The sequence below is a fragment of the Prionailurus bengalensis genome, chromosome B4 (assembly GCF_016509475.1).
Source record: "Prionailurus bengalensis isolate Pbe53 chromosome B4, Fcat_Pben_1.1_paternal_pri, whole genome shotgun sequence".
NCBI lineage: Eukaryota > Metazoa > Chordata > Mammalia > Carnivora > Felidae > Prionailurus > Prionailurus bengalensis.
Window position 1 is genome coordinate 122,441,746 of NC_057358.1, and position 16,839 is coordinate 122,458,584.

Here is a 16,839-nt window from a genome sequence, read left to right on the forward strand (position 1 = left end):
TGCAAACGCGGAAGGGCCGGGCGGACTGTGTTCCAACAGCAAGCGCGACTTAGCGTCTGGGAGGTCAGAAATTAACAGCTCTGCTCGGAAAGCGGGAAGGCTGGAGGACAAAGGGAGGGAGAGCTGCTGAGCCCCCTGACAACAGAGCTCAGTTTGGTGGGGAACAAAGGCGCTCGCCAGCGCCATTTCCCCCGCCCATCCCCCAGCCGAAATCCCAAAGGGAACCGGTTCCTGCCAGGGAACTTGCTCGCTCCGCGCAAACACCCAACTCTGCGCTTCTGCGGAGCCAAACCTCCGGCAGCGGATCTGACTCCCTCCCGCTGCCACAGGGCCCCTCCTGAAGTGGATCACCTAAGGAGAAGCGATCTAAGCCTGCCCCTCCTGCCCCCGAGCACCTTGCCTACCCACCCCAGCTAATACGCCAGATCCCCAGCATCACAAGCCTGGCAGGGTGCAAGTAGCCCAGACGAGCCACACCACCCCACAGTGAATCCCGCCCCTAGGAGAGGGGAAGAGAAGGCACACACCAGTCTGACTGTGGCCCCAGCGGTGGGCTGGGGGCAGACATCAGGTCTGACTGCGGCCCCGCCCACCAACTCCAGGTATACACCACAGCACAGGGGAAGTGCCCTGCAGGTCCTCACCACGCCAGGGACTATCCAAAATGACCAAGCGGAAGAACTCCCCTCAGAAGAATCTCCAGGAAATAACAACAGCTAATGAGCTGATCAAAAAGGATTTAAATAATATAACAGAAAGTGAATTTAGAATAATAGTCATAAAATTAATCGCTGGGCTTGAAAACAGTATACAGGACAGCAGAGAATCTCTTGCTACAGAGATCAAGGGACTAAGGAACAGTCACGAGGAGCTGAAAAACGCTTTAAACGAAATGCATAACAAAATGGAAACCACCACAGCTCGGCTTGAAGAGGCAGAGGAGAGAATAGGTGAACTAGAAGATAAAGTTATGGAAAAAGAGGAAGCTGAGAAAAAGAGAGATAAAAAAATCCAGGAGTATGAGGGGAAAATTAGAGAACTAAGTGATACACTAAAAAGAAATAATATACGCATAATTGGTATCCCAGAGGAGGAAGAGAGAGGGAAAGGTGCTGAAGGGGTACTTGAAGAAATCATAGCTGAGAACTTCCCTGAACTGGGGAAGGAAAAAGGCATTGAAATCCAAGAGGCACAGAGAACTCCCTTCAGACGTAACTTGAATCGATCTTCTGCACGACATATCATAGTGAAACTGGCAAAATACAAGGATAAAGAGAAAATTCTGAAAGCAGCAAGGGGTAAACGTGCCCTCACATATAAAGGGAGACCTATAAGACTCGTGACTGATCTCTCTTTTGAAACTTGGCAGGCCAGAAAGAATTGGCAAGAGATTTTCAGGGTGCTAGACAGAAAAAATATGCAGCCGAGAATCCTTTATCCAGCAAGTCTGTCATTTAGAATAGAAGGAGAGATAAAGGTCTTCCCAAACAAACAAAAACTGAAGGAATTTGTCACCACTAAACCAGCCCTACAAGAGATCCTAAGGGGGACCCTGTGAGACAAAGTCCCAGAGACATCACTATAAGCATAAAACATACAGACATCACAATGACTCTAAACCCGTATCTTTCTATAATAACACTGAATGTAAATGGATTAAATGCGCCAACCAAAAGACATAGGGTATCAGAATGGATAAAAAAACAAGACCCATCTATTTGCTGTCTACAAGAGACTCATTTTAGACCTGAGGACACCTTTAGATTGAGAGTGAGGGGATGGAGAACTATTTATCATGCGACTGGAAGCCAAAAGAAAGCTGGAGTAGCCATACTTATATCAGACAAACTAGACTTTAAATTAAAGGCTGTAACAAGAGATGAAGAAGGACATTATATAATAGTTACAGGGTCTATCCATCAGGAAGAGCTAACAATTATAAATGTCTATGCACCGAATACCGGAGCCCCCAAATATATAAAACAATTACTCATAAACATAAGCAACCTTATTGATAAGAATGTGGTAATTGCAGGGGACTTTAATACACCACTTACAGAAATGGATAGATCATCTAGACACACGGTCAATAAAGAAACAAGGGCCCTGAATGAGACATTGGATCAGATGGACTTGACAGATATATTTAGAACTCTGCATCCCAAAGCAACAGAATATACTTTCTTCTCGAGTGCACATGGAACATTCTCCAAGATAGATCATATACTGGGTCACAAAACAGCCCTTCATAAGTTTACAAGAATTGAAATTATACCATGCTTACTTTCAGACCACAATGCCATGAAGCTTGAAATCAACCACAGGAAAAAGTCTGGAAAACCTCCAAAAGCATGGAGGTTAAAGAACACCCTACTAACGAATGAGTGGGTCAACCAGGCAATTAGAGAAGAAATTAAAAAATATATGGAAACAAACGAAAATGAAAATACAACAATCCAAACGCTTTGGGACGCAGCAAAGGCAGTCCTGAGAGGAAAATACATTGCAATCCAGGCCTATCTCAAGAAACAAGAAAAATCCCAAATACAAAATCTAACAGCACACCTAAAGGAACTAGAAGCAGAACAGCAAAGGCAGCCTAAGCCCAGCAGAAGAAGAGAAATAATAAAGATCAGAGCAGAAATAAACAATATAGAAACTAAAAAAACTGTAGAGCAGATCAACGAAACCAAGAGTTGGTTTTTTGAAAAAATAAACAAAATTGACAAACCTCTAGCCAGGCTTCTCAAAAAGAAAAGGGAGATGACCCAAATAGATAAAATCATGAATGAAAATGGAATTATTACAACCAATCCCTCAGAGATACAAACAATTATCAGGGAATACTATGAAAACTTATATGCCAACAAATTGGACAACCTGGAAGAAATGGACGAATTCCTGAACACCCACACGCTTCCAAAACTCAATCAGGAGGAAATAGAAAGCTTGAACAGACCCATAACCAGCGAAGAAATTGAATCGGTTATCAAAAATCTCCCAACAAATAAGAGTCCAGGACCAGATGGCTTCCCAGGGGAGTTCTACCAGACGTTTAAAGCAGAGATAATACCTATCCTTCTCAAGCTATTCCAAGAAATAGAAAGGGAAGGAAAACTTCCAGACTCATTCTATGAAGCCAGTATTACTTTGATTCCTAAACCAGACAGAGACCCAGTCAAAAAAGAGAACTACAGGCCAATATCCCTGATGAATATGGATGCAAAAATTCTCAATAAGATACTAGCAAATCGAATTCAACGGCATATAAAAAGAATTATTCACCATGATCAAGTGGGATTCATTCCTGGGATGCAGGGCTGGTTCAACATTCGCAAATCAATCAACGTGATACATCACATTAACAAAAAAAGAGAGAAGAACCATATGATCCTGTCAATCGATGCAGAAAAGGCCTTCGACAAAATCCAGCACCCTTTCTTAATAAAAACCCTTGAGAAAGTCGGGATAGAAGGAACATACTTAAAGATCATAAAAGCCATTTATGAAAAGCCCACAGCTAACATCATCCTCAACGGGGAAAAACTGAGAGCTTTTTCCCTGAGATCAGGAACACGACAAGGATGCCCACTCTCACCGCTGCTGTTTAACATAGTGCTGGAAGTTCTAGCATCAGCAATCAGACAACAAAAGGAAATCAAAGGCATCAAAATTGGCAAAGATGAAGTCAAGCTTTCGCTTTTTGCAGATGACATGATATTATACATGGAAAATCCGATAGACTCCACCAAAAGTCTGCTAGAACTGATACAGGAATTCAGCAAAGTTGCAGGATACAAAATCAATGTACAGAAATCAGTTGCATTCTTATACACTAACAATGAAGCAACAGAAAGACAAATAAAGAAACTGATCCCATTCACAATTGCACCAAGAAGCATAAAATACCTAGGAATAAATCTAACCAAAGATGTAAAGGATCTGTATGCTGAAAACTATAGAAAGCTTCTGAAGGAAATTGAAGAAGATTTAAAGAAATGGAAAGACATTCCCTGCTCATGGATTGGAAAAATAAATATTGTCAAAATGTCAATACTACCCAAAGCTATCTACACATTCAATGCAATCCCAATCAAAATTGCACCAGCATTCTTCTCGAAACTAGAACAAGCAATCCTAAAATTCATATGGAACCACAAAAGGCCCCGAATAGCCAAAGGAATTTTGAAGAAGAAGACCAAAGCAGGAGGCATCACAATCCCAGACTTTAGCCTCTACTACAAAGCTGTCATCATCAAGACAGCATGGTATTGGCACCAAAACAGACACATAGACCAATGGAATAGAATAGAAACCCCAGAACTAGACCCACAAACGTATGGCCAACTCATCTTTGACAAAGCAGGAAAGAACATCCAATGGAAAAAAGACAGCCTCTTTAACAAATGGTGCTGGGAGAACTGGACAGCAACATGCAGAAGGTTGAAACTAGACCACTTTCTCACACCATTCACAAAAATAAACTCAAAATGGATAAAGGACCTCAATGTGAGACAGGAAACCATCAAAACCTTAGAGGAGAAAGCAGGAAAAGACCTCTCTGACCTCAGCCGTAGCAATCTCTTACTCGACACATCCCCAAAGGCAAGGGAATTAAAAGCAAAAGTGAATTACTGGGACCTTATGAAGATAAAAAGCTTCTGCACAGCAAAGGAAACAACCAACAAAACTAAAAGGCAACCAACGGAATGGGAAAAGATATTCGCAAATGACATATCGGACAAAGGGCTAGTATCCAAAATCTATAAAGAGCTCACCAAACTCCACACCCGAAAAACAAATAACCCAGTGAAGAAATGGGCAGAAAACATGAATAGACACTTCTCTAAAGAAGACATCCGGATGGCCAACAGGCACATGAAAAGATGTTCAGCGTCGCTCCTTATCAGGGAAATACAAATCAAAACCACACTCAGGTATCACCTCACGCCAGTCAGAGTGGCCAAAATGAACAAATCAGGAGACCATAGATGCTGGAGAGGATGTGGAGAAACGGGAACCCTCTTGCACTGTTGGTGGGAATGCAAATTGGTGCAGCCGCTCTGGAAAGCAGTGTGGAGGTTCCTCAGAAAATTAAAAATAGACCTACCCTATGACCCAGCAATAGCACTGCTAGGAATTTATCCAAGGGATACAGGAGCACTGATGCATAGGGACACTTGTACCCCAATGTTCATAGCAGCACTCTCAACAATAGCCAAATTATGGAAAGAGCCTAAATGTCCATCAACTGATGAATGGATAAAGAAATTGTGGTTTATATACACAATGGAATATTACATGGCAATGAGAAAAAATGAAATATGGCCTTTTGTAGCAACGTGGATGGAACTGGAGAGTGTGATGCTAAGTGAAATAAGCCATACAGAGAAAGACAGATACCATATGGTCTCACTCTTATGTGGATCCTGAGAAACTTAACAGGAACCCATGGGGGAGGGGAAGGAAAAAAAAAAAAAAAAGAGGTTAGAATGGGAGAGAGCCAAAGCATAAGAGACTGTTAAAAACTAGAACAAACTGAGGGTTGATGGGGGGTGGGAGGGAGGAGAGGGTGGGTGATGGGTATTGAGGAGGGCACCTTTTGGGATGAGCACTGGGTGTTGTATGGAAACCAATTTGTCAATAAATTTCAGAAAAAAAAAAAATAAAAAAAATTAAAAAAAAAGTAAAAGATAACTTCTAGGGGCACCTGAGTGGCTCAGTCATCCATCCAACTCTTGATCTCGGCTCAGGTCATGATCTCATGGTTTGTGAGTTCGAGCCCTGCACTGGGCTCTGCGCTGACAGTGTGGAGCCTGCTAGGGATTCTTTCTCTGCCCCTACCCTGCTCGTACTCTCTCTCAAAGAAATAAACTTAAAAAAAAATTAATAATAATAACTTCTATTGGTCTGGTTTAAACTAATGTCAACTAAGAGAATCATTTCTTACAGCTATAGTCTAAGTAAAAATGAACGAAAATGAACTAATTTGTTTAGACAGCCTCCAACTTCTTTATCACTGTGGCATAATTTATGACTAGTTGCCTCTGGCTTTCTTGAGAGGTTAGTTGTCTGGGGCTTATTTCCTTTATACACTGTCCCAAAAATAAAGATTTCCTAAAACAGCACTGGAAAGCTCTTACTTGAGATGGTTGCAGAGATTAACCTTAATTTTGGCCAGAGTCTAATCTTGTCTGGATTTGGCTCAATAATAGAAAAACAGCTGTGCTTATAAGAAAGACCAAAGTTTTGTGTTTAAGAAGCAAACATACCAGCCAGCATTTATTGTCTTTTACTATAAAGACACAGGCACTCAACTCAGTATAACACTAAACATGCAGTTGGTAGAAATGCTTTATTTCATACATCTTTCAATCTATTGGGTTACTCAAATTGTTTTTGCAAAGGCAGAGAAACTTGGTGGCCTCTCCTTTTACTTACCCTTGTTCTTATGGATCTTAAAAACTTATGTAAGTGTACAAGTCCCAAGGTAGAGTATTCTGTTAAAAATTAGTTGAGAAGGCAACTAGCAATATAACAAACACATCAGTTAAACAGAAATAAGCTGATCCAAAGAAATTTCCAGGCAAATGTAACTTGATCCAACATACGGGCAACAATTGTTTTTACTAAGGTAGTTCAAAGAACAGCTGAAAAGGTCAGAAAGGAGATTCAGTGCTTTCAATTTCTCATGAAGTCTGTGTCCATGCATGCAAAAGAAATTGGTTATGTCGAGTTTGAGTAATGGATATGTCATCAAATGTGTATTTGTTTTTCCTTTTCTGAAAGGAGATCTTCAAAGCTGATATCCTAATTATTTTGTTGTGTTACTGTGCTTAGTTAACAGATGGTTGCTATAAATTAAAGTCATGTTAATAACAACAAAAGAAAACTTCCACCTATGTTTTAAAAGGCATATTTCTTTAAATGTATAATTAAAAACGAATGTTAGCTGTTTTGAAATTCCTTTTCAATGCCTGTTAAAATAAATGTTTTTGAATCAGCAAGGTGTTAGATTAAAGAAACAGAGTGTTCTCTCCTGTCCTTGTTACTAAGCACACCGACAGCTTGATAAAGATATATTGGAACAGAATGCTGCTTCTGAGGCTGGACCATGCTCTCATGAGGAATATGTGGAAATGGACCATCATAATGGTGATTTTTACTTTGCACATTTTATTTGGGCTCAAATCTAAGGCTATTACTGGTATCACATAAAGTTGGGTTGAGTTTAACTTTTCGAGCTACAGAAACATGAGGAATAATCTGGAGCAAATACATGTTCTCTCCTAAGAAATCAGTCTTGGGTATAATACTGTCTCATAACTTCCCAATCAGCCTTTCTGGGACAATGTCAGATTTTGGACAATTACAAAAAACCAGACACAAATGTGCAAACCAGATTTCAATTTCTTCTCCACTGACATGAGATTTAAAACAGCAACAGGAACATTTCTAGGTCAGTGTCAATATGTAGTCACAAATTACCAAAGAAACAAATTGGAGTGCATGGGTGTACGATTTTGTGTTTTGGCATGGGAGAGACATTGAAATACTCACAACGTACAAGCCAAATCATAAAAATAAAATGGGACTTATGATTCCATCATTTTGAAAGAGTAGGATTTAATTCTGACATCTTGCAGATTTGTGATATCCTGACTTTTGCTTCAACATCTCTAAATAATAAGAATTTTAGAACACAAGTACAACTTTTTTTTCCTTTCCACAATATTTGTAAGTGAAGCAATCCTCAGGAAAACTTATTTTCAGCAGAAGAAAAACCCTCTTAGAATAAACAAACATGGAAAAACTAAAACTAACTGGGACACATACACACACACAAAATCAGAACTCATGTTATTTATCAGAAATTAGAAGTGATGACCAATAACTAATTCTCCATTGAACACTGCCTCCTGTGTTAGTCTAATTTAAACACAGTTTACTAAGAACAAAATTTACTATGGAAAAAGAATATCATTATGGCATTTAAAGTAATTGAACATAGTACAGTTTAACAATGCTTACTCAGGATAACATGAATACCACTCCTGAAGCTAAGGGATAAAGAAATCCCTCTCATTTCTTGAGACTTGAGTCTTATAGTCACTATATTAATTTATAAATGAAACAACCATTTGCTTTCTTTAAGGGTAACACTTCCTGCTTCTCGGCATAAATTGCATAAATTTAGTATTTATGTGACCACCATGGGTTATCTTTTCCCAAGACAGGTTCCCCTAACAGGCAGTAGTGCTACTGGGTAATTTCATCAGATAACTTATATTTGGGTAAGCCCTTATTCCAAAGAACCCATTTCTTAGACACCCAAAAATCCAAGGCCAACATACTTTTCAATCTCCATCCTTTTTTTTTTTTAAGTTTATTTATTTATTTTGAGAGAGAGACAGAGACAGTGTGAGTGTGGGAGGAGCAGAGAGAGAGGGACGGAGGGAGAGAAGAGAGAATCCCAAGCAGTCTCTGTGCTGCCACCGCAGAGCCTGATGTGGAACTCTAACTCACAAAACTGTGAGATCATGACCTGAGCTAAAACCAAGAGTCGCTTAACTGACTGTGCCACCCAGGGTCTCCTCAATCTCCACCATTAATAACAACCTACTCAATTCCTAAGTCAACGTCCTTAGACAATTTTCAAATGCACTGGCTCAATCTGACATCTCAATATGTATTCCTTGTATCTGGGACACATCCTGAAATGAAAAATTCTTACAAATTCTTTGATCTACCCTAATGCTTTTAGGGTTCTCTGTCCCATCACAGAGATTGTTAAAAGGAAACATGTCCAAATTCCCTGACCTTTGCCTTTTTAAGTTACAATCCGCTTATGAAGGGGTAAAGGAAACCACTGCTATTATTTAGTAACAATTTATTATATCAAATAAGTGACTTAGAGATTGGTATACTATGCATTTTTTCATCAGTAAAGCACATAATAGTTTAAATATCTACATGATTAAAACATTTCATTGCATTAAAAAAATTACTTGCAACATTTCCTTGTCTCGTAAAGCTAATTTTCTTTTCTTTTTTTTTTAAGTTTATCTATTCTGAGAGAGAGAGAGCAAGAGAGCATGGGGGAGCGTCAGAGAGAGAGAGAGAATCCCAAGCAGGCCCTGTGCTATCAGCGCTGTTTTACTGCCACTAGGTGCCATCTCAGAAACATCTCAGTTTCTTGATAAAAATGGTGAAGATTCATAAAAGGCAGAGGCTGTTAAAGATATTAATTATAATTCATTTTTCAAGGTAAGCTTTATCCCATACACCAGATGTTCTAAGAATGTTGAGATGTCTAGTCAAAAGAAATTTGTATATAGACAACAGGACTGAGTCAATCAGTCACATTTTTAAGAAAGTGAAAATCATTCTTTGTATTATATTAAATGATAATCTTTTATAATTATTGAGGAAGTTGTAAGACCCTTACACATATAAACTGCTAACAAAGATGCATATACCCACACATATACATTCGATCACTTCCAGAGTAACACTGAAAGGAAAGACATTTTCTTCCTTTTGTAAATGTTTGCATCTCTGAGAATTAGGAAAACAGCATATATTCAAAGTATAGAGGACAGGATACACTTTGGATAATCTGTGATAAAATCATCTATTTTCTGGAGCTGCTCAGTCAATTATAGTCTTGAAAGATGATTTTAAAAAATGTATGTTTTTAAACACATACATGCACATATACAGCACAGAGCAAGAAAATGATTTTTCAAACCATTAACATTTTATTTAACAAAAGCAACAACTGGGACATTACTAGAGCTTACAGTATATTTGATATAAAAATAGGGCGTTCTCCAAAATATGTATTAAAAATACAAAGTTTATGCATCTAAGGTACAAAGAAAATTTGTTTTACATTTCAGTTACCCAAAACAACAGCTTGTGGTCTCCTCCAATTGCACACAGTGGAAGAGTTCTATGCCAGGAAAGGCCAGATCCAACGGCTACAGAACCAATGAGGACAGGCTACAATATACATAAAGAATTTGAGAAACTCAATAGATCACCAAAGTTAAAAACTACCCTTCAAAAATAAGAAATGCATTGCTAACTTGTCTTTGTTTAATGTAGCAGAAACAGAATTAAAAATATGCTCCCTCATAGGTGAAATACACATTATTTTTTGCAGCTGGCTAGAATGAAGGATACAAATAATCTACGAGTAACTGGAGTAGCTTAGATACAAACATTTTTGTAGCCTAAACCAAGCAAACAAGCAAAATTATTATATTTAAATGAAGAGGGAAATAAAACAGAAGAAATAAATTTCTTCTTATGTGAATACTGGCAAAGTGTCTGTTACCACTGGTGGTTTAAACATTAAAAAATGCTTTCTCTTTCCAACCAATTTGAGCAGATAAGACATTCACAAATGTCTTTAGTTACATATTACAAATTTGGGGGCTATAAGTAGAAAAGTAAAAAACACAAATGTAGAAACATATATGCCACAAAACAACTCTACATTACCTGAGGGTGTCCTAAATGATGAATTTGAAACTGGCTTGCCATTTTGCCAGGATAACCAGTTGTTGCAAACAAGTTCTCATTAACTGTAGACCACCTAAGAAAAGAAAAAAATAAGTATAGTATTCTACAGATAACTACAGCTTTTCTAAAACAAGTTATTTCTTTTTGCATAAAACCAATAATTTTGAAGTCTAAATTTGTTAATACAGCTTCATTCACAGTTAGACTGGAAATTCCAGGGAAGTTAGCTATAAATATTTTCTCATTTTATGAATATTTATTAAATGCTTACCATGTGCTAGTTGGTTAAGTTCTAAAGTTACACAAAGTTAGCAGTTCCTTTCTTATAACCAAAGGGCCGACAGTGAGGTAGGAGATACAAACAAGGTATCAGACAGAAAATATTTCACAGTGCAATACATTAAAAACAAAAAAAACCAAAAAAAACAACACTTATTGTTCTTACTGACATTTGTTGTACAATTAGCAATAAATTCATGCATTTAAACTCCTTGGGATGATACAAACACCTAGAATAGTTAGATATTTAAGCTTAAGTTTCAAGATATCCTAGACACTGAAATATAATGAATTAATGAATCAACAAGTGTTCCGGCAACATGCTCAGCACTACCATAAGGGCAGTGGGGAGGATGTAAGAAAAAAGAAAGAATTCATTGATAAACAATGACAGCAAAAAATCCAAAAGCCTAAGTCTAGTTAGTATTTTTATATGGGCAGACATTATTAGTTGCTTGCCCAACAGCCTTTCTGCCCCTTTCCATGCTAATTGAACCCCAACTACGTCTGGCAGTGTGTTTGATCCCAAGGGATGAGACACAACCGAGTGAAGGCAATGGCAGCAATTCCTCAGTGTTCCTTCCTCTCCTCTTTGGACAAGCTTGTATGAGGCCCTGATGCATGGAACCCTGGCAGTCGTCTTGTGATGTTGAAGCAACAAGCCCAAAGCCCTTCCACTGCAGATGGCAGAGGGAAAGGTCTGAACTTGTTGGCGCTGATGAGCTACTAAGCCAATGTCGAGACTGCCTCTGTCCGAAGCATCCCATCTCTTGTGATATGCTCACATTTCTGAAATCAGAATGTACCTTACAATCTATAGCACTCTTACACTTAATCAAATGTAGTTTTTTCTAAGGTGTACAAAAAATGATGGTGTCCCTAAGTTCTAGAATTTTATTGGGGGTAATTTAGATTTTATGAAATATAGCATATAATAAATGTTCCACTGGTTTTATTCTGTTAGTATTCATGTTACTAGAAGCTAAAATCACCCTAATGGAATTATGCAATGGAATATATATACATAATAAACAATAACAATAATATAATATACAATGGTATCTTATAGTAATACTAGCATATTAATATTATTTAATAAATACATTAATTTATTCATTTATTCATTTTATTAACATTAAATATTATGGTAATATACATAAAACACATAAATATACATAAACATAATAAATATACAATGGAATATTATGCAAAAATCAGTAAGAACAAGGGAGACATGTATATTAATATAAGTAGAGAAAAAGTCGCAGATATATAATATAGTGTGTTCTCACCTGAAGCACAACAATGAAGTTTATATCTTTATCAGAACAAACAATAAGGATGTATATACTCCAAATCGTTGTAATGGTATTAGTGGAGTGGTAATGTGTTTTGTATTTTATAAAGATTTTCAAAGGAAATATTGGAAAACAAATCACTCCCTCACCCAGACAAAAAGACAAAAGCAAAGACTTAGTTAGGAAAGCAAAATAACCATTTATAAAATAGTCAGCAAATAAAACCCAAAACACCCCCAAACAACTCAGTACAAAGGAGAGGACTGGCAAAGTATTCCAGCTTGGGGGCACAGCATGCAACAAAGTAACCGAACTCAAAAAAACCAAATACAGCTCCAACAGAAATCATACATTACCTGAATAAGCAGGCTTGATCCATGTGGACAGGTCTCTTATCTTGAGGATAACTAAAAGGTAACATTTTGCATTTTATGGATTTATATGCTGGTCTCAAGTAGAGGAACTTAAGATTTAAAAGGTATTTTCTCTTTAGAGGATACAATACCCAATGTACTTAAACTGTGATAAAATTCTAAATAAGCACTGGATTAACATAAACGAAATATGATAGAAACATAGACATAATTTAGAACTGTTACAGAACACCATAATTCAACAGGATCAGTTTTTTTTTCTTCTTTTTTAAACATAAGTAAATACTGCTCAGGTCTAAGATTTCTTCCTTTGCATTGTTCTTTCTGGGTTACTCTCAAAGTAAATCTGCAAAGCATGGGCATCTATCTCTGTTATGTGAAAAGCTGTAGCTCTGGTCCCTCTACAAGAGAGACTTATTTTTGCTCTACAGTGAGGCTCAGGTATACAAGAATGGCTCAATGGATCATTTAGCAATAGTGACTTTTTGAGTAAGCAACAGATGAATATACTAAGGAAGTACCTGGATCGAGTAATATCCCAAATTAACCAATCATTTCCTGCAACAGCTCCAACTTTGAAGGTGTTTTTTAAGCACCAGTGAGCTGACATTAATGGCATCTGTTCTGATTCAAGAGATAAAATAGCCTGTTGAGCCAAAAGATCATAAAACCGGATTGTTCCATTCTTCTCTGCAACCATCAGCTGTAAGATAGAAAAAAAAAATTCACCTAATTCACTAGTCAAATCTGAGGCAGAAATTCAATATTATATAGTAATATGCAAATATTTGCATCTATTACAAATGGGACATCAAATGCAAATGAAACAGGAGAAGCCTATGTAAGAATCTCTATCAAAAATAAAAAGCTTACAAGAATATCGGCAAAAGAAAGACTGAGGAACATTGGGTACAATTTTAAATGATGAGGTATGGTTATCAGGAAAAAATAAGCCCAAAGAATCATTCTGGGAAAAGTTATACCTTTAAGTTATAATGTCTAGAAAGGGTAGCTAAGTGTGTATTTCTCAATAGAGATACATAGTGTGTGTTACATATCCTTATGTGATGTGAGTTTGTTTCCAGAATGGAAGGGAGCATGGTGTAAAGAGCACAGATAGGCCTGGGGACAAGACTGCTTCCTCCACCTAAAAGCTGAATGACTGGCCAAGTTACAAGTCTTTGATTGGCACTTTTCTCGTTTCCAGAATGCATCATGTGAGGATAAGAATAGTTACAGCATTGCGTGTTGATTAAATGAGTAATAGCTCTAGAGCACCCAGTACAGTGCTTGACACCTTGTAGCCACTCACTCAATAAATCGCAGTTACTCTTACTTCAATATTTCCTTTAATTCTAAAATAGTACTGATTTAAAGATGTTGGCTAATGAGGCGCTTGCTTGCTTGCTTCCCCTATCCCTCCTTCCTAAGAAATACTTTAGCGATGTAAAAATAGTTATAAGACAAATTTCAATTTTACAAAATATTAAAATGTGAAACAAATTTGTTTCTTAGACTCAAAGAAGTAAGGGCATTTGGATACCCATTTGTGGGAATTAAGGTAAAGAGACTGCTATGAACATATAAGTGCATGAGTAGTTGTTGCCCAAACAAAATGGTTTAAAAACTCTCTATATTTTCTGTAAAGTTCTTACTTTTATAAAATGTTCTTATAATTCTAATCATGTTAAGGTGAAAACATTCCTGAAGATGTGGAGTAGCAGTGGTAGCCTGGGAAGAATGGGAGACTTAGTGTCAATAATCCTGGGTTCTACTAAACTGGTGAGTGACCTGGAGTTTGCTCTTTTCTTGTTTGTGAAATGTGGGAAAATTACATCAGACTCCAAAGGTTACCATATAGCTAAAATGTGATATTGTATATACAAGTACTTCCTTAAACTCATAAAACACTATAAAAGTATTGTTACTATTTCTAATAAGAACATCATGTCTAATAAGACACACATGCTCGGGATTATTGGCAGTCATTCTATTATTCATCTAAGAGACCTTTACCAAGCATCTACCCCAGCCCACCCGCTGCTGACACATAGTTGAGTTTCATTATTCATGGTACTTAGAGTCTATAACGTTGCTGTGAACAAAGAATTAGTAAATTCTGAACATTGATTCTAGAGAAAATAAAGCGTTGGGTTCTTGTGAGTCTCTGGGCATAACATTTGTGTCAACTGATCAATACATAATCTTGCCTTAGGTATATTTAGAGATACCTTATTTCATATATATGCTTCACTAACATAGAACTCAGCCAACAGCACTATAACTTATGTCTACGAAGCTTACCTAAGAGTATTTTTTCCATAAAGCACATCACAGTCTTCTGACACTTAGGAACCCTAGACAGCACTTTAGCACTTATGCTTGGGGGGCCATTTTACATGGTGAAATCATGAACAAAAAGCACAAAAATGTGGCACTAAATAGACCACAAATAGGACACTTGTTTAGAGCATGAGAGCTAAAACAAGAAGGCAGATCACTGGCCTCATTCAGCCTTAGGTGGAAATACACACATTAGCTGACTCAAATTTCTTGCTGCCCTGAGCAGGTCTGTGACTGAAATGCCACTGAGTACTGACTTTGGGGTTATAAATACATTTTGATGAGTAGACAAACTTGCAAATATGGAACCTGTGAATAATGAAGATTAACTATATACATGTGTGTGCAAAATACTATGCTAATTTCTAAAGAGATCAAAGGTAAAAGACATGATCCTTGATATCAAGAAACTTTCCATCTAAAGAAGAGAATTATGAAAAAAACAGAGCATAGAATATAGGTAGAATATTGGTAGTCTTTGCAACTATTGGATTCTTAATAGAAAAGGTGGAATTTAAAAGTATTCTTTAATAGCTAGAATGTTTAAATAATACTAATATTACTAACAATAACATGAGGTCAATGACATATACAACAAAACCAAATGCAACACTGAGCTTTATATGCCCTGCTTATTGAATTCTGTTAACCCCTGTATGAAGAAATTACTATCATTAATCCCATTTTTCAGAAAGGAGACCGAGGCGCAGAGTGACAAAAGTAACTTGTTGAAGTCTCACTGCTTGCCTGTGGCAAAGCCTGCATTTGAACCCTGGTCTTGAACCCAGGTCCATCTGACTACAGAGCACATGTATTTCTTACTATGAGCTAGACTGAAGACTGGTGAATGGCATGGTGTGCTATATATAGTTGAGGGTTGGGAAGAAGCAGTGGAAATGAGAGGAGACCAAGGAAGCCTTAACAGGACCTAATAAAAATATTTGGAATTTTGAGCCTGACTCTAAAAATCTTAAGGATTTCAGGTATAAATTATGGACTGTGGAAGGGCAAAGTCTATCTGAGTCTAGGTCCTAAATTAGGAGGGGCAATAAAGCAGTTGGGTTTAAAATGGGGCCTACCTGGGTGGGTCCTAGCTCTGCTCTATGACCTTAAGCAAAAGACCTCTCTATACATCAGGTCCTTATCAGTAAAAGTGGAGACAATAACAGTACTTACTTATAATAGAAGGATGGTATGAGTTAACACATGTAAAGCACTCAGAACTGTCTTAGCACAGAAAAGGCACTCAGAAAACATTAGGTATTATTATAGGTTGAAGTCAGATTGAAAACTCAGTTCTCAGTTATTTATCCTTTAAATTTTTTTAAAAAAATGTTTATTTATTTTTGAGAGAGAGACAGAACAAGAGCAGGGGAAGGGCAGAGAGAAAGGGAGACACAGAATCCAAAGCAGGCTCCAGGCTCTGAGCTGTCAGCATAGAGCTCAATGTGGGGCTTGAACTCAGGAACGGTGAGATCATGACCTGAACCAAAGTAGGATGCTTAACCAACTGAGAGCCACCCAGGCACCCCTTATTAATCCTTTTTAAACTGTGCTCAATTGTGATGATAGTTTTAGGGTTTTTTTTTTGTTTGAAAGCAGATAGAGTAAAAAAGTTAAATAAGTTTGGAACTACTGGAGCTGAAAAGTTTACAGGGGAATTTTTCCTTTACCATTTCTCAGAACCATAAACAGAATATGCACTGAATTTTCACAGGGGAAATATCTTTTGCAGCACAGAACATTAGTACTTGAACCAGACCGAGGTCAAATCTGTGCCTGTGTGGCCTTGGAAAAATTAGTTATTAACCTTTTGGTGCTTCAGTTTTCTTATCTACAAAATGGATAGAATAACGTTACCAACTTCAGAGTGTTCTGTGAGAATTACATGAAAACACATGTAAAATAATCAGCACAATTCCTGGTACTCAGCATTCAACAAATGTCAGTTGTTACACCTCATTTCATTTAGCAGTTGTCTATTCTCTCAGAGACTGAGATGTCCTTAGTCCCAA

General features: G+C 37.5%; 1 protein-coding gene across 1 annotated transcript in view; it reads right to left on the bottom strand.

Moving 5' to 3' along the window:
- Positions 1–9,738: 9,738 nt before the first annotated feature.
- Positions 9,739–16,839, bottom strand: part of NUP37 (nucleoporin 37) — a 42,222-nt gene continuing 35,121 nt past the window's right edge. The window contains exons 7-10 of the mRNA XM_043562340.1: positions 13,003–13,184; positions 12,464–12,514; positions 10,510–10,603; positions 9,739–10,005 (exon numbers count right to left, since the gene is read on the bottom strand). Coding sequence (XP_043418275.1) covers positions 9,892–10,005; positions 10,510–10,603; positions 12,464–12,514; positions 13,003–13,184 — 441 coding nt within the window. The 3' untranslated portion in view covers positions 9,739–9,891. The remainder of the gene's footprint in view (positions 10,006–10,509; positions 10,604–12,463; positions 12,515–13,002; positions 13,185–16,839) is intronic.